At 33.2% G+C, this 26512-nt stretch overlaps 1 protein-coding gene across 8 annotated transcripts in view; it reads right to left on the bottom strand.

Annotated features, from left to right (window-relative positions):
• The window catches only part of LOC140452233 (plasma membrane calcium-transporting ATPase 2-like), a 417554-nt gene that overhangs the window by 102102 nt on the left and 288940 nt on the right, over positions 1-26512 (bottom strand). For all 8 annotated transcript variants that reach the window (XM_072546364.1, XM_072546367.1, XM_072546365.1 and 5 more), the window contains 2 exons: positions 25472-25643; positions 10449-10643 (listed from right to left, as the gene is read on the bottom strand). In XM_072546364.1, coding sequence (XP_072402465.1) covers positions 10449-10643; positions 25472-25628 — 352 coding nt within the window. In that variant the 5' untranslated portion in view covers positions 25629-25643. The remainder of the gene's footprint in view (positions 1-10448; positions 10644-25471; positions 25644-26512) is intronic.

Here is a 26512-nt window from a genome sequence, read left to right as displayed (position 1 = left end):
ACGCTAAGTTGAGAGAACAAAAGGTTAACCAAAGAAAAACGAAATACACACTGGTCATTTAAAAAGAAAACACGATTTTCAAAAACGAGAATAGATAGATTATTTTTAAAAGTGTGTCAGAGGTATATAATATTCCAGTACATAAGTAGAATCTTTTAAAAATTTAGGGTACAAAATAATAAATCAAATAGTATATCTGACAAAAATGGGAAATAAAAATTAAAAAATATATAAAAATACAAAAAGAAACACATAAATAAAGAAATTATTTATAAAAGAGAATACGAAAAACACTCATGAAAATTTATCAGAAAATATAATGCCAATTTTAGTATGTAGTTCACAGACAACCATCTTCACATCAAAAGGGAGAACACAACTATAGATGCCAAATAAATCTAACGAATAAGGGACAAGACTAATACTGAACCAAAAAATACAAGAAGGGATTAAAACACAGGCATTAAAAGAAAGTCATATAAAAATAAAAGTGTATAGGGTACTACGCAGTAAATTCCGATGCCACTTCCCTCCCATATTTTATATTGCCTTCCTTCTTGGCAACTTCTCTTGATTCTTCTTGGCAATCTGCCATCCCTCCTCACTACATGACCAGCATATCGAATAGTTTGGAGTCTAGCTAATTCTGAGATAGATGTTTCTTTGAACGGCTGGGAAAGTTCATACTTATATCTAGATCTCCATATTCCATTTTCTTTGATCGGGACAAAGATCGTCTCTCAAACTTTTATTACGAAAATTTCCAATTTTCTTTTTGCGTTTTCTATCATCACCAGACTTAGGCAAATATGCACAGAGCATATTTTGCATATATTATGCAAACACTAAACCTTTTGCATATTTTTATATAAATCGAAGTAAAATGAACATTAAAGTAATGCCCTTATTTGGATAAAATTCCTTTAACCTTTGTGTCTATACCCAGGTACCTGGGTATCCTTGGTAATTGTTTTATCTGAATCATTGACGATAGTATAAATATTTTTATTCGAGCTTCTAGTTATTCCTAAAATTATTTAGAACGAAGAGATTTATAATAAAAACCAAAGAAAAAAATGCATATAATATATTAAAATTACCTGTCAAAGTTTTTATACCATTACGTCCACACCCGTGGCACCCGGGTAACACTAATTTTTAGTAAATTATGAAGCTCTGTCTAGTTTTTTTTATAATAAAAGTGATATGGAAACGTAAATAAAAGTTACATTTTAAACACATTATCCACACTTACTTATATTTACTGAGTGTTCGTTACATAGTGGACGATTACAAACATTACATGATTTTCGTGTCTTTCTTAGCCGCTTTTTCGCTAAAGACATACAAATGTAGCAGTTTCCAACAATTTTGCGGCGTCCAGTGGAATCTCGAAGTGGTAATGACTCTGCAGTATTACTTGAATCTGTAGGTAGAGGTTTTCCTAACATACACTCAATTCCTGACCTTGATGAAAAATTTCGGTATACATTTGGTACTTTAGATCTAGCAGAAATTGCAGGCATCACTAGTTGTTTCCCTAAGTCTTGTAGAAAAATTCTACGCTTACTGGTTTCAGTAGAACTCTGTGGATTATTCTCTGTATAAATTATATAGGTTGCTAGGCAAGCTACGTCTAGGATATTGTAAAAGAAGGCTACTGGCCAACGCAAAGTTCTGCGTTTAGTGGAATAATGAGAAACCATTTTGTCCATGTTGTCTACGCCTCCTTTAGTTGTATTATAGAACTGAATTATTTCAGGTTTATTTTTTGGGCCACTTACATTATCGTTGTCATGCATTGTTGACAGCAAGATAACGCTTTTTTTCTTTTTTGGTACATATGAACACATAGTAACACGATCTGCACTGAATCCGTGTAATGACGATTCAGGCTCACGCTTTGGCGAAGGCAGCATTTCTTGTGGAATATATGGTTTGTTTCTTTTCAAAGTACCAACTAATGATAAATTCCAAGACAACAGGAGACGGGCTAGTTGAAGAGTTGTGAAAAAATTATCCATTGTTATGTTTCGTCCAGAATTTTTGTATCGGTAACACAAATCTTTTACTACGCGTTCACCTTGATTAGTTTCACGTCCAGTCGAATTTTTTCCAGTATAAATTTGTCCAGTAAGTGGATACGAATTATTGGCGTCACAAACCCACCAAACCTTGATGCCATACTTGGCAGGTTTTGCTGGCATATATTGCGTGAAACGTGTCCTACCTCTAAAAGGAAATAACTGTTCATCCACAGTAAGAGAATCCGACGGTACATAGTTACGACGTAAATTATCATTGAGAAGATGGAATATATCTGTAATAGCTGCAGCTTTATCATTTTGCAAACGTTCTGCACGTGTTTTGTCATTGTCAAACCGTAAGAATCTGCTGATGCTCCAAAAGCGATTTATGCCCATACTTGCTCGGTACAAAGGATGAAAGTCTGTTTTCCATAAATCTTTCGAGTGCTCTGAATTTGAATGCCGTACTCCTGCTGTAATAAGAATACCTAAGTATGCATCAAATTCTTCTGTTGTGATTGACTTTCAAACATTTCGAGGTTTGTCGGGAACATTATACTTTTCACAAACGCTATTAGCTTTTCGATTGGTTTCGCGTATAATTATGTCACACATTACGTCACTGAAAACACATTTGAATGTATCTGTAATCGAAAGAGTTTAAGTAGAACGTACTGGGCCCGTTTTTCACGCAAAAGGTTACGTTTCAGTGTTCGACTTGCAGTAAACGGTTTTCGTTGCCAAATCGTTTTATCTGTTGCAACCAGAACATCACTTTGGGAAGAACTTTCTTGAAAATCATCAAAATCTTCATCACTACTATCGTCGCCGTCGGTATCGATTTCAATCTTATTATTGATATCAGTAAAAACGTCCTCTACGTCAGAAGCTTCATCTCCATCCGGTTTGCTTTGCGAAACATAGTCCTCATCTGATTCCTGGTTTTCGATATTTTTGTCTACTTCCTCATCTATATCGTCTATAAATTGTTGCAAGTACTTCTGTTGCTTTTCATACGTCATTCTAAAATTGAATGATCTATGTATAAAACATTGTAAAAATAAACAGTAATAACTTACCTTCTAAATTCGCTAGCACTCACTTCTCTTCTTGCCATATTACAAGTAATTACAACATAAAACACGCATATAGTCACAAAAATATTAACAACTTGTAAGCACAGTTAAATAAACACTGATAGCAAACAAAGAAAAATCCCAATTGTCTGTTATTTTCAGAATGTACAAGCGAAGTTTACCGAAACAATGCCGGGTACCTGGGTAGCACGGGTATAGACTCCCGTATCAGGTACTTGGGTATTGACATAACGGTTAATAACAGGAACAAATACTTATTATTCGTAGTTTGAATGGAAATAAATAGCGCTGTTAAATATTCGTGGTATTTCACACTATAACAATATAATCCCTTTAATAATTTTTTGAGATCGGGAATACAAATCTGTTGTAGGAAATTTTAGAAGATATAGAATATAGATAATATTCGTCATTTTAGAAACATTCGAAAGACGGATGAAGATTAGTTGTCTTCGTAGTTCGTGCTTGGATAATTGTGTTTTAACATTCGTGAAAAATGCCTAAAACTAACTGTGCTCTTAATTTAATTGGTTATATATAACCAATAAAAGTTTAATAAGTACCTACCTATTTGCAAAATAAAGTTTAATTCTTTAGATAAAATAAAACGTTTTATTTTATCTATTTGCAAAATAAAGTTTAATTCTTTGCCTATTTGCAAAATAAAGTTTAATTCTTTAGATAAAATAAAACGTTTTATTTTATCTGAAATGAGTGCATTCCACGAAGTAAGGGTTTTAACAATCAAACATTTAATTCTTTAATTCCAGGAATCTACGACAGTAATTGACTAGATAATTACCTTCTAAACTTATTCCACAGAAAATGTGATAGTGGATTTTTCCATTTTGTATATAGGAAGGTCCAAGTGGCGTATTCAAAATTCTTAACAGTTCACTAAAAGTAGGTACTTCAGTTGCAAGGTGCAGTTTATTGTGTATACTAGTGTTATGGAAAATTTGGAAGTGCCGTGTAAACGCCGAAAAATTGGTCCTCTAACAGTTAATGAAAAAACATTAATATTTAATTGTTTTAAATCATTTACAGACAAATGTTTATGTGAAAGTGTTGATGAGACCGTTGAGTTAGTTAGCAGTACACTTGATGTTGGGAAATCTACGATTTACAGAGTTATTAAAGAAGAGAAATGTGGTAGTTTTCAAATGCCACGTAATGCTCCAGGGAAACCAAAATTTTAAATAGAATATCATTTTAAAGAAGGACTTCGACGGAAAGTGCATGAATTCTTCTTTAGACAAGAATTTCCAACATTGGATAAAGTTCTTGTCTCAGTTCGAGATGATAAGGATTACCCAGAAATGAGTCATAGTACGTTATGGAAATTTTTAAAAGAAATAGGCTTCCGCTGGAAAAAGAATCCCAGAAAGTCTATTTTATTAGAAAGAAGCGATATTGTCATATGGAGAAGACATTTTCTAAGAACCATAAAGGAAATGAGAAACCAAAAAAGAAAAATATTTTATCTTGATGAAACATGGATCAACGAGGGTCATACACCAAATAAATTTTGGCAGGATGAAACTGTTACAAGTCAAAGGCACGCTTTTGTAAATAACTTATCTACTGGTTTAAACCCACCATCAGGAAAGGGACGCAGGCTGATAATAGTACACATTGGCAGTTCAGACGGTTTTGTTGAAGGTGGTTTATTAACTTTTGAATCAACTCGTACCGGTGACTACCATGAAGACATGAACGCTGATGTCTTTCAAGAATGGTTCGAACAAATGATAGATCTACTTCCTAAGAACTGTGTAATAGTAATGGATAATGCAAGTTATCACTCCAGACTTATAGAAGGACTGCCTACAACCAAGTGGTTAAAAAAAGACTTGTAGAATTGGCTGAGTTCAAAAAATATTACGTACCATCCCGGATCTATAAGAAAGGAACTTTATTCGTTGTGTGCCCTTCATAAAGAAAAATTTTAAAAATACGAAATTGATGAAATTGCCAAAAATCGTGGAATGACAGTACTTAGATCCCCACCATATCATTGTGAATTAAACCCGATTGAACTGGTATGGGCACAGATAAAGAGTGAAGTTTCAAGAAAAAATACCACTTTTAAAATTCATGATGTTAAACAGTTGTTTTTGGAGGCCGTAAATAATGTAAAACCTGAAAACTGGGAAAAGGCAGTAAATCACACTATTAAAGAAGAGGAAAAAATGTGGAAGCTGGACAATATTACTGATAAAATGATCGAGCCAGTTATTATAAATCTTGGTTCTGAAAGTTCATCTTCTGAATCTGATTTGGATTTGTAACAAGTAGCTGTAAGTTTTATATTAATATTTTTATTCATCTATTTAACATACCTTAGACGGTTTTAAAAACTCTTTTTCTCTTTTGTAATTTTTAAAAATTAAAAAAAATGTGAATTTTTTAAAACCCTTTTTAATGTAGGCCAGTCAGTTCTAATATAGTGTGTGATAAAAGAGGTCACTTTTGTTTACATACACATAACACTTTATACCACTGAAATAATTCATTTATATTTTACAATTATTCAAAGTAATTTTTCAATTAATCTTAAGCACACCCATGGAGTGGTCGGAGCTACCAGTTAAAATTATGCTAATTACTCTCTCGTTCATAAAAATAAACTATAGCTTCAATTAATCATTTTATCTGGGTGAATCTAAAATCAAAAATCTATTCTGATATATTGTTTTAACATTTGTTATAGTTTTAGGTTAAGAAATTATCATAATTTTTTTTTAGGAATAAGGATCACAGCAAAACTATATTGAAATTCTTTGAATTGTTGTATAACCTGGAATTGAATTGGGGTGTATTAGAATATCTTACGTTAAATACAGATCTGGCAGTGCTAGTACTATTGCCTGATTACAACATAATTACGATTTTTCGTCAACTGAGTACATTTCATTAACTTTATTGCGTTGTAAACAATATAATTTATTGTTTACAAAGTAATATTTATTGTTAAGTAGTAGTAATATCTAGTATTTAGTAAAATTTATTGTTTATAATTTAATCATAAAATAAAAATATTGACAATTCAAATATTGACAAACATCTTACATCAACATAATCACATGCAACACGTCATACACATTCTTGCACTACGGGTGACCTGAAAAATGTATATTTTTTCAAAATTTTGGAGTACGTTTAATTTGTAGAACACTTTGAACATTTGTTTTTAATGCAGACTTCAGTCCTCTATGAATAGTTTCTTATGATTTTTGATGTAAAATAAATAGGGAAGCAGGAATTTAACAATTTAGAATTTCCCATTGAGTTTCCTATGGCTCGTTTGACGATTCACCACCCGGTATTCAATTTGGTAAACATATCTTTGTACGAAGTTTGGCAATGTATTTTTCAAAGTAATTTGATGTATATTTTTTTATCGTAACCAGATAAGAGTTTTTTTACTTTTTGGCGTACAATGTAGAACTAGTTTTAGGTATATACTTACTATAGGTCACCGAAAAAAAATTTCAAACAGACCAACACGTCAGAACTGCGGAACACAAAACAAAACAGGAAAAATTTAATTTACAGGGGGAAAAAGTCCAAAAATCGTTGCTACAATGTTTTGCAACGAAGTCGAAACAATTAAATGAAGATTTATGTCGAGCTCTGATAGGCCTCTATTATATAGCTCTTGAAGCTAACAATAACTTAGCTCATTTCTTCAGAAGTATTGTAAATGTAATATTCCGAGCGATAGGACTTTAAGAAGAAACAATGTTGATTCTTTATACTTGTCTGTCAAAAAAAAAAAAAAAAAAAAAAATAGAATTGCCACGGTCCTTCAAGTTGCCAATATTTTCCGGGGAAATTTTTCGGAAGAAACCAATGTAGACCTTAGCCTAAAATATGCTCCTATCACATCAGTTTATGTCGAAAGAACTTTTTCTATTTATAAATATCTATATATAAATCTTTCGTTGTTGTTAACAAATTCAATTTTTCCCACTAAATGGATCCGGGCACATGTTATTCCTTTACCGAAGACTAAAATTACAGAAAGCATGAATGAATAAGACCAGTAAGTGCACTGCCTACATTATCTAAAATTTTGGAAAAGGTAATCGATATTCAGTTACAAACGCATTTAAAAAATAACAACATAATCCCTACGATGCAGTCCGGTTTTAGGTCCAGATATAGCTGTCTAGACAGTTTCTGCTTTATTAAATATTACAGATGATATTTTTAAAGTCTATGACCAAAACAAAATATCAATTATAATTCTTCTAGACTACTCAAAAGCTTTTGATACAATTAACCATAATTTGTTATTCTCTATTTTAAAATATATTGGTCTAGAAGCGAGAGCAGTTGATCTAATGAAATCCTATCTTTCTAATAGATGTCAAGCAGTAAAACTTAATCAAAATATTTCTTTATTTCTAGATCTTAATATTGGTGTGCCTCAAGGATCTATAGTAGGTCCAATTTTATTCTCTATATACAGATCTAATTTTCCCTCTGTGGTTTTGGTCTGTCAACATTATTATGCAGAATATACCCAACTCATGTCATTTTATCCAAATGAGTGTGATCAAGCGGTAAATGCAAAATAAATCATGACCTTCATCTGCAGATTTTTTTCTTAAAATCATTGTTTAAAATTGAATACATCAAAAACTCAGGGTATCATTTTTGGGAGGAATCTCCATAGGAAAATATTTTTAGAGAATTATGCCAATCGATTTATCTTAGGAAATGAAAATTTAATTTTTAGCAAAAAGATTAAACGCCTAGGGGTTTGGTTCGACGAAGATTTAAGGTTTACATATAATGTAAGTTTCTGTTTACAAAGAGCTTACGCCGTTTTAAAATAACTGTATCAAAGCCGTAATTTATTAAGTAGGCCACAAAGTCATTATTATGTAATGCTCTGGTATTATCAAAATTAAATTATTGTGAAGTGCTTTACAATACGTGTCTCACTGAATTTGATTCATGGAGAATACAGAAATTGCAAAATTCTTGTTTGCGTTTAATTTTTGGCATCAGGAAATTTCAAAGGATGTCATGTTTTCACCGTAGTCAAGTGGCTAAATATGAAAAATCGTCGGAAACTTCATGCTTTATGTTTTTACCATAAAATCATTCAAGAGAGAGTTCCACCATACCTGTACAATCGAATAACTTATAGGACTGACGTTCATAATCTTAATCTTAGACACAAGAATACCCTCACTTTACCCAAATATACAACATGCTTTTTTAGACGTTCATTTTCGTATTCAATTGCTTGCAATATTAACAGTTTGTCCTACAATATTAAAAATCGGTCTAGTGTCAAGTTCAAGAGATTAATTTATGAGCAGTTGTTAGCTGAACAGTATTTTAAAAATTTAAGGATTTAAAAAAATAAATAGTTTATAATTTATAAATTTAATATATAATATTTTTATGTTTCATTGTAAAATACAATTTCATTATTTAGATATAGTCTATCTATCCTATCTTCGGGGGGTTAGGTGAAAGAGCAGTTGTATGCCGCTGTTACACAGTGGCATACAACTTCTCTTTCTCTATCTCGCCCTACAGATATAATATTTTATTGTAAAGGAAAATTAATTTTTTTGTTAATAAAGACATTTATTATTATTATTATTATTACATATTATTATAAAGTAATAATTAAGTGTTAATTAAAAATTGTAATTTGCTGAAACGCTAAACAATATTAAAAATTTTTATTAATCCTATATAACATTTAAGTGATGTTTAAAAAATTTTACAATTGTCTAATAGATGGCTTTACTGAGTTGTGGCGTCACTGTATGCGTGAACATTCACGTTTATTATTGCGAATGAATTGCGTTGTTGAGCATGAACGTTTAAAAGAAGCAAGTTTGCGTGAAAATTGAAATCTCTCGTGAAGGTTTTGGTTGGATTAAATCGCTTGGTGGAGCTTTTAGTAATGAAACACCATTAGAGAAGACCGGCACTGTTCGTCCGGCAGTGATGAATGTCATGAGTGTCGACCAAAATCGGTTGTCGTTCTGAGAAACATCGATGCTGTGCAAAGCATGATTAAAGAAAATCGGCATGTGACCTACAGACAAATATCTCTCCTCTCTTGGCATATCGCACACTGCAATATAATCGATTCTGTATAATCGATATATATATATATATATATATATATATATATATATATATATATATATATATATATATATATATATATATATATATATATATATATATTCGTATGAACCTGAAAGCAAACAATAGTCTACTGTGTGATTATTTGACAATGAACCGAATCGCACTAAAGTCGTTCGTTCACGCAGCACTTGTACTAGACACGCCACGGCCATTCATTTAATTGTATACAAGAACTTTGGTTGCCATCTGTCTTAACTAAAATACGAAAAACAAAAAAAAATGTCTCATCATTCTTCATCACTGAATCAACTCAATATTTGAAGAAAAACATCGAATTTATTGACTAATGACTTTTCCTCGTTCTTTACTGTCAAATAAATGATGCGTGAACAGCAATTTTTCATCACCTCAAAACACAGTTAAGTCTTTCAAAACCATGTTTTGACCGTATGCAAAAATGTATAGATCTTAAAGGCGAATATTTCGAAAAGCAATAAAACACTTTGTTTTAAACTTGTTCGTATTCTTTTAAATTTTTGTAAAAATTTAAAAGGAAACTTTTGTAAGTTACAAAATATGCATTTCTGTTATATTTTCCTTACAATAAGTGTTTCATTTCAACATTATTTTATTATTTGGCAAGAGCAAAAATTTTTTAGAAACAAACCTTCACTATCTAAAAATACACTTCCAAAACACTTGCCAAACTACTATACAATTGTTTTATAATTTTATGAAATAGCGTATTTTTTATTGTAAACTTCTTTTTTATATTATATTCCAATGTAAATATTGCTCTGCTGACACTGCAGAGTCCGAAAAGTAGTAACAGTAGCAACGATAACATTTTTGACAAGTTAAAAATTGATTTTAAATCACAAAATTTTTACATAAAAGTATGATTCACATAAAATGGAGAATTTCAAAAACTGTTCTACAATAAACTTATAAAAACGACTACTGAAGAATAATTTCCCATAATTATGTAAATTATTTTGCCCTACATAATTTTATTCTAAAGTTAGAAATGATGTGGAATTTTAATAATAGTTGTCACCATCATAGTTGTACTTATATAACAAAATATTTCATACACTGTTCAAACACTGTTCTATATATTTCTTGACAATGTCAAATGATTATACTACAGTTAGTGTCATAATTAAATGCTTGAAAATATTATGTATATACTGACCTGAATCTTCTAACGAAGGCTGATAAAAAGAAAGCAATAACGATACTATGGCTGCTACTTCTAGAATAATAAGGGTAATATCCTGTAAAGCTTCCCATACTAATTGTAAAAAGGTTTTTGGAGGCTTTGGAGGAATTGAATTTGATCCAAATGTTTCTCTCCTGTGTTCAAGATCTACTTGTGATCCACTAAGTCCTAAAATGGAAAAAGTCTAGATTAAATTAATATTCATCAGGTCATCAAAATAATAAGCAAAATAATAATTGAAACTCAGGGAACCACTTATCTAATACCGAAGGATCAAAGTAACACCCAAGATCCAGCAAAGTACCGCCCAATTACTTGTCTTCCAACTTTGTACAAATTGGTCACATCCTGTGTGGCCCGGCGTATCTACCAACATTGTGCTCTGAACAATATCATAGAGCCTCAACAGAAAGGATGCGCTAAGGGGTCCATGGGCTGCAAGGAACAACTTATTATCGACTCAGTCATTTCTAACCAGGCATACAACAAAAAAAGAAACCTTTTTACTGCCTTCATTGACTACAAGAAGGCTTTTGATTTTGATGAATGGCTTATAGATATATTGAAAATATATAAAGTCGATGATAATCTCGTGACCTTTTTGAAGCATATAATGGCAGAGTGGAAGACTAAAATTCACCTTCAAATACCGGGTGAAATTAATATCGAAACTGAAGATATCCCTATTAACCGGGGGCTTTTCCAGGGGGACTCGTTAAGTCCACTTTGGTTTTGCCTAGCAATGAACCCACTATCTCAGCTGCTGAACTCTACTGACTCAGGTTTTAGCATCAAAAATAACAACACTGTTGTAGCGAAGCTTAATCATCTGTTGTATATGGATGATTTAAAATTAATGGCTTCCACTCGAAACCACCTAGATGAGATGCTAAAAACTGTAGAAAATTTCTCAAATGATATCAGTATGAATTTTGGAGTAGACAAGTGCCGTATACTAAACATAGTCAGAGGAAAGGTTCAGCCCGGAGGTTTCGATATGCAAGATGGCCAAAACATCGAGGCAATGGGTGAAAATGATATGTACAAATATCTCGGAGTAAAACAAGCGCGGAAAATTGACCATAAACAAATGAAAATCGAACTAACTTCCGAGTTCGTACGAAGAGTAAGACAACTAAATCGATCATATTTTAATAGTAAAAATTTGTTTAAGGAATTAAATACATATGCCTGTTCCGCGCTGAGCTACTCATTTGGTATTATAAAGTGGTCAAAAACGGATATAGAGGGTCTTCAGCGGAAAGTAAGAACACTTCTCACAAAGGCGCAAAAACATCATCCACGTAGTGCAGTAGAGAGAACAACATTACCGCGGTATCAAGGGGGAAGAGGATATGGATATAGGTGAGCAATTGGATAAACAAATTGCTAATTTAAGAACTTATTTTCAGGTACAGGCTGAGACATCTACTTTACATCGAGCAATTTGCGCAGTAGATGATACGACGCCGCTTAAACTGAGGGAACAAGAAATGCGCATAAACCACCTGACTAAGCAAGACAAAATGCGCGCCTGGATGAGTAAACCTCTGCATGGGCGACATCTTAATGAGATCAGCCAAGAATATGTCGACAATACAGCGTCGAACTATTGGTTGACATCAGGAAAGATGTTTCCCGAGACTGAGGGTTTCCTACTTGCCATTCAGGATCAGGTTATTCCAACTAAAAATTACCTGAAATATATTGTTAAAGATCCTCAAGTCCAAAATGACAAATGCCGATATGGATGCCAAGCCCAAGAAACTATCCAACATCTTACCGGTGGCTGCCAGGCATTTGTCGGTACTGATTATAAAGACCGTCATGACTCAGTAGGAAAGATTATCCACCAAGAACTAGCTGACAAACTGGGACTTCTCCAAACCGACCATCTTCCTTATTATCAATACGTCCCTGATAGAATGCTTGAAAATGACAACTACAAGCTATACTGGGACCGCACTGTGCTTACAGACCAACCAGTGGCCCATAATAGACCCGATCTCATACTAGTTAATAAAATTACTAAGCAAACAACACTTATTGATGTGGCGATACCCAACACCAATAATTTACGTGTTAAATACAACGAAAAGATCGCCAAGTACAGAGATCTAGAAATACAAATCAGGAGACAATGGAGAATGGAAAGTACCCAGACGATACCTATTATTCTTTCTACCACTGGAGTCATCCCGAAGAGCCTCCTAGAAAACATAAAAAAGCTGGGTCTAAATGAACATCTATATAAGATTATGCAGAAAGCTGTGTTACTTTCGACGTCCAGATGCGTACGAAAATTTTTGGGAGATACACCGACATACCAAGTCACCTAGGACTCGATAACATGGAAAGAGTCCCACCAGAGCTCAATCCTTTTGATGCCGTAGGTATCTGGGATGAGTGAATTTTCCCCTTAGAGGGAGTGTGAGCCGTATGGCTAAATCTGGAATTGAAACTAAATTTTAACATGTACAACCTTACATGTTTTGAAATATCATTTGATATACGATTATGTCTTTATTTTTGTGCATATTAAAGGAAAAAACCAACGAACATCAGGAATCTAAAGGATCATTCCAATATACCAAAGAAAAGACATTACTCCATGTGGACTAGGGCGTTAACAGAATGTATTACAATTGCACTTTATTGGGTAGTAATGAAGTGAAATTCACAAAATTTTGTTCGGTATTGCTTTTACTGAAGTCATAGCATACATTTTTAAAAGCTCCTTAACAACCTGATCTCAAAGAACTATATCATGTATCATCATGTATCAACGAGGCAAGACTAGTTCGCCCAGAAACATTAACTGACGAGTTGGAGAAATTTAGAAACCGTCATGGTTATTGCCAGAAAGTCAACGGCATGCACTTTTAATTATTTGATTTAATTTTTAAATGGACTGTATTAATCATTCCAGCTAATAGAAACCTAAAAATGAATTAGTCCAGTCTTTTCAATAAAATTTTAGATTTAAAATTTCTGATATAACATTTGTCTATAATTCACAACCCTTGACTTCATCATCGGTAATGAAGCGTTAGCGTTCCCTTAATTTTGGGAATAAGTGTTAATCACTGAGTGCTAGGTCCGGACTGTAGGGGGGTGAAGCACAACAGTCCAGCCAAAATGTCTCAGCAGTTGTTCAGTTTGATGTGGGACATGAGTTCGAGCGTTGTCATGGAGTAGCTTCATACCACTGGATAATCGTCCTCTCTGGCGGTTCTGGATAGCACGTCTCAGTCTTTTTAATCTCTCGCAAATGAAGCAAAAAGTCGATTAACAGTAGGCCCTTCCTGTCCCAAAAGACGGTTGCCATGCTTTCCCAGCAGACTGCGTTTATTTACACCTATTCGGCTTCGGCAAAGTTGAGTGGCGCCATTCACGTGATTACTGCTTGGTTTCGGTGGTAAAGTGACACATCCATGTTTCGTCACCTATAACAATGGAATCCAAAATTTCTTCCCTGTTGTCTTCACATTATTGCAAAAACTGCTGGACACAATCGACACGTTGCTGTTTGTGACTTTCTTTAAGCAGTCGCCGTACCCACCGTACACACTTTGTGATAGTCTAATTTTTCTGTTAATATCTTATGAATTTTGGTGTGGGAAGTCTCAGGAATACGCAAAGCAGAGTCGTTAATGGTGAACCTCCGATCTTTAAGTAATATTTTTTCGACAATTTCGTCTGAAGCTAAAGGCCTTCCGCCCCGATCTTCATCTGAGTTCTCTACACCATTTGCGAACATGTTGAACAGATATGTCCTTTTTTCCATAAACTTCGATTAACTGACGATGAATGTCAATAGGTGAAATCCGTTTTAAGTTAAAAAAACGTAGCACAGCACGACTTTCGCATCTATCGGTAACAGCGATCGGGAGCTCCATCTTCAAAGGCTGCTAGGCCGGCACTGGTACTGAGCAATGCAGCGTGGTGAGACTGGTGGGGTCGAGAGACAGGAACAGTTGATGCGTAAGGCGTCATAGGAAGATACGATATAGTGCCGTTTTGGCATTGTCCCACATTGTACCACCTCCCCTTTTCATCGATACCTTGCACGTTGTTGTAAGTTGAGCCGTTTAGACGTTACAAGCTTAGTGTGCTTTTTTCTATACGCCGCCATCTTTGTTTTTTGTGTTAACGTATTCGATACCCCCTCCCCTTTCCGAAGATACCTCACACATCACGATCTGACGAGCCGTCGGTCCTCCACCACAAAATGAGCAATTTTATCTTTCACAAGAGTTCTATCTTTCACAAGAATACAATTTCTTACTTGAAATTTCTCACTATAAGGATGATACAGTTAAATTTAGATATTTAAATCTAAAAAAAAAAAACTCGCCTTAGAATTTTTTACGCAGTCAAGTAATCGAAAGTCAATAATTATTATATATATATATATATATATATATATATATATATATATATATATATATATATATATACAAGGATTTCCACAGTTTTCACTGTATTCCTTCACTCAACCGTTTTCTCCAATTTTTCCTGTTTAGCCAGTCCCCTTCCTGTAGGTTTCTTCTACTCATTGCTTCGTCCACCTCATCTCTGAAAGATCTTCGGGGTCTGCCTCTCTTTCTTCTTCCTATCGGGCTCCACTCTGTTATTCTATTTATCCACCGATTTTGGTCTGCTCTTCTGACATGTCCGTACCATGTTAATCTCTTCTGTTCGATGTAGTCTATTATGTCGGAGTTCATTCCCATTCTCCTCTTAATCTCCATGTTATTTATTCTGTCTCTTCTTGTTACTCTGCAGCTTCTCCTTAGGAATTCCATCTCTGTTGCTCTTATTTTGTTTTTGGTTTTCTTATTTATTGTCCAATTTTCACACCCATACGTGAGGATACTTCTTGCCATGGTATTATATATTTTTTTCTTTGTTTTCATGCTGATGTTCTTATCCCATAGTACCGGGTTTAATTTTCGTATGCAGTCTCTTGTTTGTCCTAGTCTATTTTTTATATCTTCCTCCGTTGTTCCTTTGTTTGATATTATGAAACCTAAATACTTATACTTGTCTGTTCCTTTGATTTGTTTACCTTCGTCTATTTCCAGCTGTTTTATTTCTGTATTCTCCGTTGTTAGGTATTCAGTTTTCTTTAGGTTTATTTCCATCCCATTCTTTGTATATTCCTGCTCCAGTTTTCTCATCATAAAACTGAGGTCATCCTCGTCTTGTGCGATCACTATTTGGTCGTCGGCAAAACTTAGGGTATATAGATATTCGTTCCTTACTGGTATACCCATTCCTTCGCACTTTCTTTTCCATGGTTTCAGGGTTTTTTCCAGGAATATTTTGAACAGGGTGGGGGATGTGGAGCAACCCTGTAGTAGTCCCTTTGTCGTCTTAAATGGCCTGCATATTCTATTGCCCGTTTTGATAGCTACTTCGTTATTCTTGTAGAGTGCTTTTACCGCGTTTATTAATCTTCGTGGAACTTCGATGTCTTCCATTGCTTCCCATAGCTTGGTTCTAGGTATTGAGTCATATGCCTTCTTAAGATCAACAAAAGCCAGATGGACGGATCTATTTTTGGCCATTCTTTTTTCTATTAGTTGTTCGACCGTGTAAATGTGATCTAAGCATGCTTTCCCCGCTGTGAAACCTGCCTGGCCTTCTCCGATTTTATCTTGTATATATATTTCTAATTTTTCCTTTATGGTCTTTCCATACAGTCTGCCTATAGACGATATAATGCTGATTCCCCGATAGTTTTCGCAGTTTTTTCTATTTCCTTTCTTGTATATTGATGTCATATATGCTTGGGTCCATTCTGCCGGTAAGTCTTCTCCATTCAGTGCTCTCTCAAACATTTTATGTATCATACGGAATAACTTTAATAATTATTAATATAACATAAAACAAAAACACAACAATGTTTGTAATTTAAATAGAACTCCATCTTAAAATAATAATTTTAAATAACTATTATGTACTAGAGACAGTAAATATGACCTTCCAATTTATATCCTGTGAAAGTTAAAACTAGTTTTGTGGATATTTATGTCCAACATTAGTGCTACCACTCATAAAGCACTACCGTGCCATATTGTAGTAGATCTAGGCATACTATCTACTTGTAAGTTTGTCTTTTAACCTTCCATTACTCACGCACAATTTGTTGAGCATAATTTGCACATAACTCAGTAGTCACTCAACAGTGGGAGAAGTCCATTTTCAAAGAGATAAAATGTGCCTTTGTTACTAGTGAACACATTGTAATACACCGGATGTAACTCATTCTGTAGACATTTTTTACTTTTGCATCCAATATCATAAATTTTAATCTAAGGTCATTAGATCATCAATTTACTTGATTTTTAGTATTTCTTTTGTATAATTATGTTTTATAAATACGATGTTGATAATGAACAAATCTAGGGACACTGAACATGAATTTGAAGGCGAAAAAACAGAAGATGATGTAGTTCCAGAAGGCAGCTCTACTTTACAGGTAAACATACAATAACAAACGGAAAGATGGAAGATGAAAGAAACAGATGGAAAGAGCATTGCTCACCGAAAAGAAAAGAAAATGTAGAACAAAACAATTTTCAGCCTGGATATTTATTTAAAACTTACTTAACAGTATCATACATAAAAAATAAATAAAAACCACATTTAAACATTGAAAATTGGATACATATCGTGATAAAATGTATTATTCAAAATCCAGGTCGTGTTATTTGATGTAAAAAATCTTCAATTGAATACATGGTACTTTTTATTAAAAATAATATTAGTGTCATTTTAACACGTTTCTCGACAAACCTGCCATAACCGTCATACACACTCGTGCGCGACTGCTGGAGTAGTCATTTTATACATCCATCTAACGGTAGCAGCAGGCATATAAAGCACGTAAAAGTGATTTAGGACTATACTAAGTGTTCCGATGGTAACGTTTGTTGCATACAGTTTAGGCATTTATGCACCTATATAGAATTGATAGTGTATGTTATGGACGTGCTTGTTCTAATTTGTCTATGAATAAACTGCGTTATAATTATATTTTAAAATTGTTTTTATTGAGATTTCTTTCTGTGGGGTAAGCAACATAAACGTAATAAAGAGGAGAGAAACGAAATACTTCAATCATATAATTAGAGGACCTAAATACCATCTACTTCGCCTTATAATAAAAGGAAAAATGGACGGAAAGAGATGGATTGGTCGAAAGAAACTTTCGTGAGAGGAGGTACGTTAAAGAAATTGTGTCTTAACTGAAAAATAAAAATAATTTTTTTTTAGATATGGATTGAAAAGAACAGCGGCGTCTATTGAGGTTGCACGGGGATGTTAACAAAGAGTCATATTCAGTTAGTGGAGACAGTTATAGTCCAGAAAGTGATGGAAGTAATATTCGGATTATACCCAATACCAGATATATAATCGTTTTCATCGTTCTTGGCGTGTGCGTGTAAAAACACTTGCAATAAGTTGTTTCATCTGTCTTTCCTTGTCTAAGCTCGATTCGTTTACCTCCTCCAGAGCGGAGCAAAATGTAGCATGTCAAACGAAATAATAGTTATAAAAGAAAATTATAAATTATTTTTCATTAAATTTCTAATAACGGAATATACGTATAAATTGCGAAGAAGTATTTTTCTAGCTTGCAGTACAATAGGACAGGATATCACGAAAAGTACATTTTAAAAGGATTTTGAAATATATCCAAAAAAGTGTTAATTATTTAACCCACTTTAATTAAAAAATGATACAGATTTTTTAAGTTTTAAGCACTGTAGCGAATTCTGAACTGTTACAACGTACTGACCTTGATTAATTAGCTTATCAGTCAGCGTCTACACTGGAACTGTCTTCATCATTGGAATCTTCCGCCAAATCGATGATAATCCTACTTTCATTTTCATCATGTGACCATTTTTTCCCAGTCGTCCTGAATTAATTTTTCAGTATGGTTAACACAACTCGCCCACACTGCAGGTGTTGCCTCAGCTAATGCATCGCCACAAACTTTTTTCACTGTTTCATCTCCACGTCCATGTTCTCCAATATGACGATCATAGTATTGTTTAGAAATGCCCCAGACCAACTCGATCGGATTATATTGACAGTGATATGGAGGCAATCTCAAAACCTGATGCCCATGTTCTTGGAGTAGCTCGTCTATAACGTACCTGGTATTTTGTGGTTTATTCTGGCGACAAAGACTCAATAGCTCTGTCTTGCCCAAATCGTCGTCAAAAACTATTTTTTTCGCTCATAACCATTCTTGTAAGTCCGATTTTTTCCAACTGGCATTCAGTAACTTTTCTATTAAAGAGCTATGGTATGAGGCATTATCCATAATAATTAGAGATGGTTCCTCCAACATTGGCTTTTCAGAGACCCACTTTTTAAAAGACTCTTTATCCATAGAATCATGATAGTCTGCACTCTTCGATTTCGTAGAAAACAGTAATCCGGCATTTTTAACAAATCCTTGCCTACTACTTCCGGCATGTAAAACAACAAAGCGTTTACCTGTATTTTCGTGTCCTTTTCTGATGCTTTTCACACAGTCATCTTGCCAAGTACGTTTATATGCCCCTTTTAGGAATATCCATGTTTCATCTAAAAAAACGAACTGAAGCGGGCTTGGACTTAAAAAATTTCTCATATAATGCCTCAAAAACTACAGTCGTTTTGAGACAATACATGGTTTCTCACATAGCACTCGTCTACTATTTTCTAGTTTGTATGAAAATCCACAATTTTTCATAAGACGCCACAAACTTCCTGAATCAGAACCGTCATAGAGATGCTTGTTTCTTAATTGTGTATTTAGAACTTTAATTGTAACGTGCTCTCCTTTTGCTTTCATGCCATACAGTACATTTCTAATCTCTCCTTTTATAGTATCGCTGACATCATTAGTCTTTTTTTTTGTACATTACGTGACTCTCCTGGTGTAGTAAGAGCTGCCCCTGTCTTGTATTCACTCTTTATTCTTGTCACTGTGCGAAGACTGATTTTCAAAGCGTCCGCTACTCGTTCATGTACCGATGATAACGAAAGCAAAGGTCCGTTGTTTTCTTTTTCTTTTTTAAAATACTCCAATAAATGGACTACACATTGTCGCATTTCTCCTGTTATCGTTTTTCCCGGCATTTTTTTTATTAAATAGAACAATTAGTTATTCAGAACAAAAAATAATAAGTAAAACTGTTCGGAACAAATTCCAACAATGACTGACTAAAATCGACTAAAACAACATAAAATATCAATGGTAATTGCTACAATTATAAACCTATTAGCCAGCTCATTCAAGAACAATGCCACAAGTCATTATTGCAATAGGTACCGGAAGAGAGAGAATTAATTTATAATAAACTGGAATTTTTAAGGTGTCGAGAGTATTATTTTATGTAATGGAATTCCACACAGTAAGAGCTCAAACTATTAATTAATTAAAAACTGTTTACTTATAAAAACTATTTCATCAGCTACTTCAAACCTGCACAGATCAGGGTAACATGTTAAAAAAAAAACACGTCACTGCCAGCTATCTGTATTCGTAAAGGGGCCGAACTTATCACCGACACCGTATCGGCCAAACGCATCGGTGTTATTGCTACAATACTGGGAGACGTGAGTGGTCTCTTCGTTCCCTTCTCATCGCACTTTACCATGACGAACGTGACTAGCACAATTGAATTACGCATCTGTGTATCAGAGAGAGACGAATATTAAAAATTCCGTAGTAGCTTATTTCGGGCACACGCCAAGAACGATGAAAACGAGTATACCCAACTTCTCTGAAGAAGTAGAAAAGCAAATAACAATTATGGGCATTTGTACACCATATGAGATTTTTACCAAGCCATGAGATGAAGAAATTATGCCTCTGTTTAATTATGGGATGTATATGTTCTAATTGATTGTACAAACTATTTTTTTACAATGCAAACAATGCTCAAAGATAGGGAGGAGAAAGAGAAACCAGCTACAGGTGCAAAACAGATGCGTTGAATTGGGGTATACACAAACAGAATTACCTTTCATTTTCAAATAACAAAACTTGGATTTTATATTTTGGTTAAAGAACTTTTAAAAAAAATTTAAATTTATTTTTGATAGTATTAACCATTGTGTCCTAGAATAGAGCATATGTCTAGGACAATAGTAGATATAGCTATCAGACTTTGTTGGTAAAACATTGTATTATACAGTATTTCTAAAATTCTATTATGTGTTTCGTGGACCGTAAGAAGGCATTTGACCGGGTCAAATTAAAGGATGAACTTGTTGTTGTATGCAAGAGAGATATCTCTAGGAATAATCAAAATGATCGAAAATATCTACCAAAAGCACACAATAAAAGTAAAAGTAGAAAAAGAACTAACTGACCCTATTTAAAGCTGGCAGTGGGATAAGACAGGTAGATTTCCTGAGTCCTCTATTGTTCAACCTTATTATAGATGAAATAATAAAAAAAGTAAGAACTAAAAAAGGATACCAAGGTTATAAGAGCAATTTACAAAGATGTAAATTGGAGCTGGAAGGTCAGATAATAGAACAAGTGATGGAGTTTAAATATTTAGGCAGCACATTATCTATCTACGGAAAGCTCGAAACAAAAGTGGAAGATCAAGTGAATAGAGCAAACGGAGCTGCAGGGCCTGGATGAAACAATATGGACAAATAACAATATCGGGAATGAAATAAAAGGCAGAATTTACAAAAAAAGTCATCAGACTGATCACAATAATGACATACGCAACAGAAACACGACCTGACACAGAGAGGGCAAAAAGGATGTTAGAAACAGCAGAGATGAAAAATTTATGGTAAAACATTATGGGATATAGCTATAAGTACAGATATATGACGTAGATGCAAGGTAGAGAACATCAAGGACTGGGTAAGAAATAGAAGAGTAGAATAAAACAATCATATAAGCAGAATGAACAACAATGACAACAAGAAAACAATGGAACAACAACTTACTGGAGGCACATTGAAAAACAGAGTCATGTCTACACAAAAAGAAGAAGAAAAAGTATTTCACAAACTAGTATAGGTCATTAAGTTTGAAACTCATTTTTGCAAAATATCAAGAAACAAATACTTATTGAACCCTTCAAATCATTAACTGTAAAGAAATGGGTTAAAATATCATTGTGTCAGGAAAGTTATCATATCCATTTTATAAGGCTGAATTCAGATGGTAAAGCTAGCATAGCGATAGCTATATCTCCGCAAGGAAAAGGGTTACAAGGACCAATTTTGACGGCATATTTTATTGCTAATTAATTGTTGTTGATTGGTAGATTGCCCAAGCCCTAAAAACTATCCCATCATCCCCTAGCCCAAAACTCATCCGCGGAAAAATCGAGATATTGGGCAAAAATGATGAGACTAAAAAAGTGAATGCAAGGAATTAATTGCTAATTTATTGCTTAAGTTTTATGTCAAGAACCAATTTATTGCTGAAACCATTTCTGAGAAACAATGTTTATGATAACTTTATGGTAAAACTATGGATCCATATGTATATCTCGGCAATAAAAAGGGCTACAGTACCCATCTTGGAGGCATACTTTATTGCTAATTAATTGCTGTTGATTGGTACATTGACCAACCCCCAAAAAATACCCCATCATCCCCTAGAGCAAAAGTCACCCAAGGGAAAATCGAAATATCAGCCAAAAACGTTGAAATTAGATAAGTGCACAAGCTTATAAAAAATGAGTCCCTAATATCAAATCCGCAAGAAACCACAGAGCCACTTGGTTAAGATTTTGTTTAAGTAATTTTTTCAAACAAGTTTCAAAAATTAACTTTTCCACCTGGGACAAAGGTTTTTGAATCATTCTGAACAAAAAGGTAGTTAGTAACTTTTCTTAAAATTGATTGTTGTTGAGTTATAATAAGCGTTTGTAATTTTGAAAAATGCGAAATCTGCCATTTTCACAGCTCATGTACAAGATTCTGATATTGTTTTTAAAATGATTTTATTGCAAAACCCTTGTTTTTAATTGTTAACATTGCTTGATGCATACCGCTACCACCACTACATGTGTCTATCTTGAACTAACGCCAAGTATATATACCTCAGTAAATTTCTAGCTGGAGCTTGAACTTATCTATTAAATTGTTTCATTTTTTTTTATTATTTTTAAGATATTTACTGACTAATAATCTTTCAAAAATCTATATTTAATATTACTTCTTAACATATAAGTGGAAAATGTTACATGTGAATTTAATTAATAAGCAATGATGTACTTGTAATGTATGAAGTTTTTTTATTGTTAATTATATAAACATATTATTAAAAAATGTTCATTAATCAATCATCTTCACTTATAACCATAAAATATTAATACTCACATGAGTCTAAATTACATCCACATACAGGTATACAATAGACTGCTTTTTTGGAAATTACATGCTCTTGTTTTGCAATTTTTATGGCAAGTACCACCATATCTGGTGGTTTTCCAAATAGTATAGTATATACTTATAGTACAGTTAGTATATGTTATTAATTAGTATAGCTAACACTATGTTCAAAATATCTCGGCTTGAAAACAATCATTTAGAAGCAATATATTATGATTTTGCTTGTGGATATCAAACAATTATTTACAGTGTAGATACCAATGTTTTTATTCTTGCTGTGAATTTATAGAATTTCTTCAAATCACATGGTTTCCAAGGAATGTTTTTTGACATTTGTAACCAGAATCCAAGAACCTTAGTTTGTCATGTTGCAGCTGAAAGTCTTTCACCACAAATTTGTGAAATATCAATAAATTAGCAATTAATTCCTAGCTGTTTTCTTGTCTGGATTCAACGTTTTTGTTCTATATCTCTATTTTTTTGGAATGAGTTTTTTTCTAGGGGATAATGGGGTAGTTTTTTGAGGATTGGACAAAGTACCAATAAATAAATATATAAAAAAATAAATAAATATATAAAAATAAATTCTCAGATTGTCTCTCTGTCTTGTGTTAGTGATGAGTGAATGTCTTCTATTCTCAAATAATTATCTGTAATCTTATAATATTTTTTAATATGTATTGTGACGGAGGGTAAATATAAAAGGATTAATACAAGAAGGCCTCACATGATTTCGATATTTGAGGTCTACGATATCATTACTTGGTAGTTCAAACATACACATGGAATGACCTGAGTATCCCCAGACCATAAGTGCACTCAACAGAAGTCTCAATCACCTATCAACACTTTAATCATCAATGCTAAATTTAGTTGTAGAATGTATAAATATAAAAATTGAGAGTATTGCAAATGAATATAGCAAAGAGACATATCACAGGCTACCAAATTGATGAAATCAATGTCCTTTAAAGTCTCTTATTTTGCTGGTATTAGATAAACGAACCAGATGAATTTACAATATCTCTACAGAACAGATGACACTGATATTGAAACTTTTCAGCTTGTAATGAATAAGGATAGATTTGTGTTTCTCTTGCATTCAATACTACAGTATACTCCCTTTATAACGAACACGGTTATTACGAGGTTTCGCTTATAACGAGGTACATTAGATGTCCCGTGAAATTTCTATTGAACTATAACCCTTTATAGCGAGGTAAATTTGCTTCTAACGAGAGAAAATAAGATTGCAAAACGTGTTTTTTACGTTTTGGCCCGGCCGTAGCTATAAATAAATACCCTTTTTAACTGCGGGCCACCCGCAATAAACTTCTTACAATTTATTATTCTTAGTCGGAAATGTAAAATTTATGATTCACAAGTGTCATTGTATTGGGTTGACCATTCACACCTAATAATATGGGTCCTAATAGACAAGATGTGGAAAGTGTTTTAAAGGTTGTCAGAAACTTTATCCAAGGACAAAACGCAAATGAAGAAGCATAAAACTGTTTCACATCTTTAGAAAATATGATAGATAGAATACTGGACAATTTAAAGCAGTCAAAAATGACAAAATAACTTTATACGCTTTATACATATTTACAGAATACAGATTTTTTGTTTTAACATATATCATTGACAGTACAAGTAAACAACTCTTTTTTGTTTTAATGCATTTCATTGACAATAAAAGTAAACAACTTTGTTTTAAAAACGCCATTCAAACAATATTTATTAGCATCTTATATTGCTCCGAATGGCTTCACTATAGAAAGTTAATGTTTTAGAAAACTACATATTCATATGTATGCACAATATTATTGTTGTTGGATATAACGAGATCCGCTTATAACGAGGTAATTAGTCTGCCATTTCAGTTCTCGTTATAGAGGGAGTCTACTGTATTTACATAAGACACAAAAGAAGAAAAGTAAATAAACTAGCTCCAGTATAACTAATACTAGATAGATTCAACAGTAATAATAAACAATGTTATTCTCATTCTGCTTACATTACCAGAGATAAAAAATTTAGGCTTTTCAAGTAAAATATAATTAAACAATAAATTTCTAGCAAGCCAAATAAATACGGCATAACAATTTTTGATAGTTCTGATGCCAAGCAATTGTATAATCTAATGTTGATATCCATTAATATCTAAACAATATATTATCACACATTAAATAAATAATATAATTATACACAATTTTGCCAAACAGAATATTAATAACTCATATTTTCCGACTGATCTTCAGCACACTGTGTTATCACTATTTCAAAGAAACTCAGCCTGAATCATGGGAGGTTAAACTTGATATAATAATGTGAGATGTGGAGGTACTACTTGTGTGCACCAAATAATTGAGGGATAGGAATTTGCAACACTTTTTTTAAAACGATTTTTCAGATTAGACGTACACAATTTGTGTATAAACAATTTAAGATTATTGGATACTTTTTGCATTAATGGATTTAAAAAAAACAAACATTTTTAAAATTACCCATGGATATAAACATCAAAATCAATAATTGAAATAGTTTCTAGTATTTTAGTGAATCAAAGGAGTACTAAAAAGTATTTTCAAGTAAGAGGAAGTGTGACTTACCTTCGCTTGGCGATGTGTATAATTTTTTACATATTTCTTGTGTTCCACCTAATTCTTGAATTTTTCCTATTCCGTCTGGGCCCCTATGTTCCATAAGGTCACGTAGTTGTTTCAGGGTAATTCCATATTGTGCGGGACGGCCGTCTATCGTAGCCATATTCCACTTCAAGATCTACAAAAAATGAAAATGTTCAATAAAAATGTAAACAATGCTACATTGACATTGTAAATTTTTAGGTTAGATTATAGACTTAAAATTACTAACGTAGTAGCAAAGTAGTAGTTGGTAGTAGCTTGGTTGCTAACACGGTTGCCGCACTTATCTATTTGTCATTATATCAACAAATTTTAAACTGAATTTAGCCTATACCTATTTTGGTCTATCTTCATTCTTTGGAATATTAAATATTATTATTATAAAGTTTTTTAAACTTTTAAAGTAATATACCATATATAGGTATCCAAATTATATATTAAATTTGCTGCTAAGGGTGGCAGATTAAAAATATTTAAAAGTTATTAAGATCAGATTAAATTACTTACTTATTGTACCTAAGTATACGGTTTTTTTATTTCAGATAAATATTTTTAATAAATCGATTTGTTTAAACAATCCACCATGCTTGTGAGAGAATTTAAATAAAATTTTTATGTACCTCCGATTTTTTCATCATCATTCTGGCTTTACAACCCTGTGTGGGTCCTAGCCTCATCGAGAATTTCTTTCCAGTCGTCCCTTTCCTATCCATCGCCTTCCTCCGCCAAGCACGTATTCCCATATTTCTCATGTCTTCATCGATGTTATCAAGGAACCTTGTTCTGGGTCTTCCTCTTCTTCTCTGACCAATGGGTCTATCAAAGATGGTTTTTCTAGCTGGTTCATTTTGTTCCATCAGCATTACATGCCCTATCCACCTGAGACGTCCTATCTTAATATGTTCCTGGTATACCATTGTCATTCACTGCTCCATAGATTCGCCTTAGTACTTTTTTTCGAAACATCCTAACTTGTTTTCATTAGTTTTTGTTAGGGTCCAGGTC

The sequence above is a fragment of the Diabrotica undecimpunctata genome, chromosome 10 (assembly GCF_040954645.1).
Source record: "Diabrotica undecimpunctata isolate CICGRU chromosome 10, icDiaUnde3, whole genome shotgun sequence".
Lineage (NCBI taxonomy): Eukaryota > Metazoa > Arthropoda > Insecta > Coleoptera > Chrysomelidae > Diabrotica > Diabrotica undecimpunctata.
This window is presented reverse-complemented; position numbering and strand designations above follow the sequence as displayed.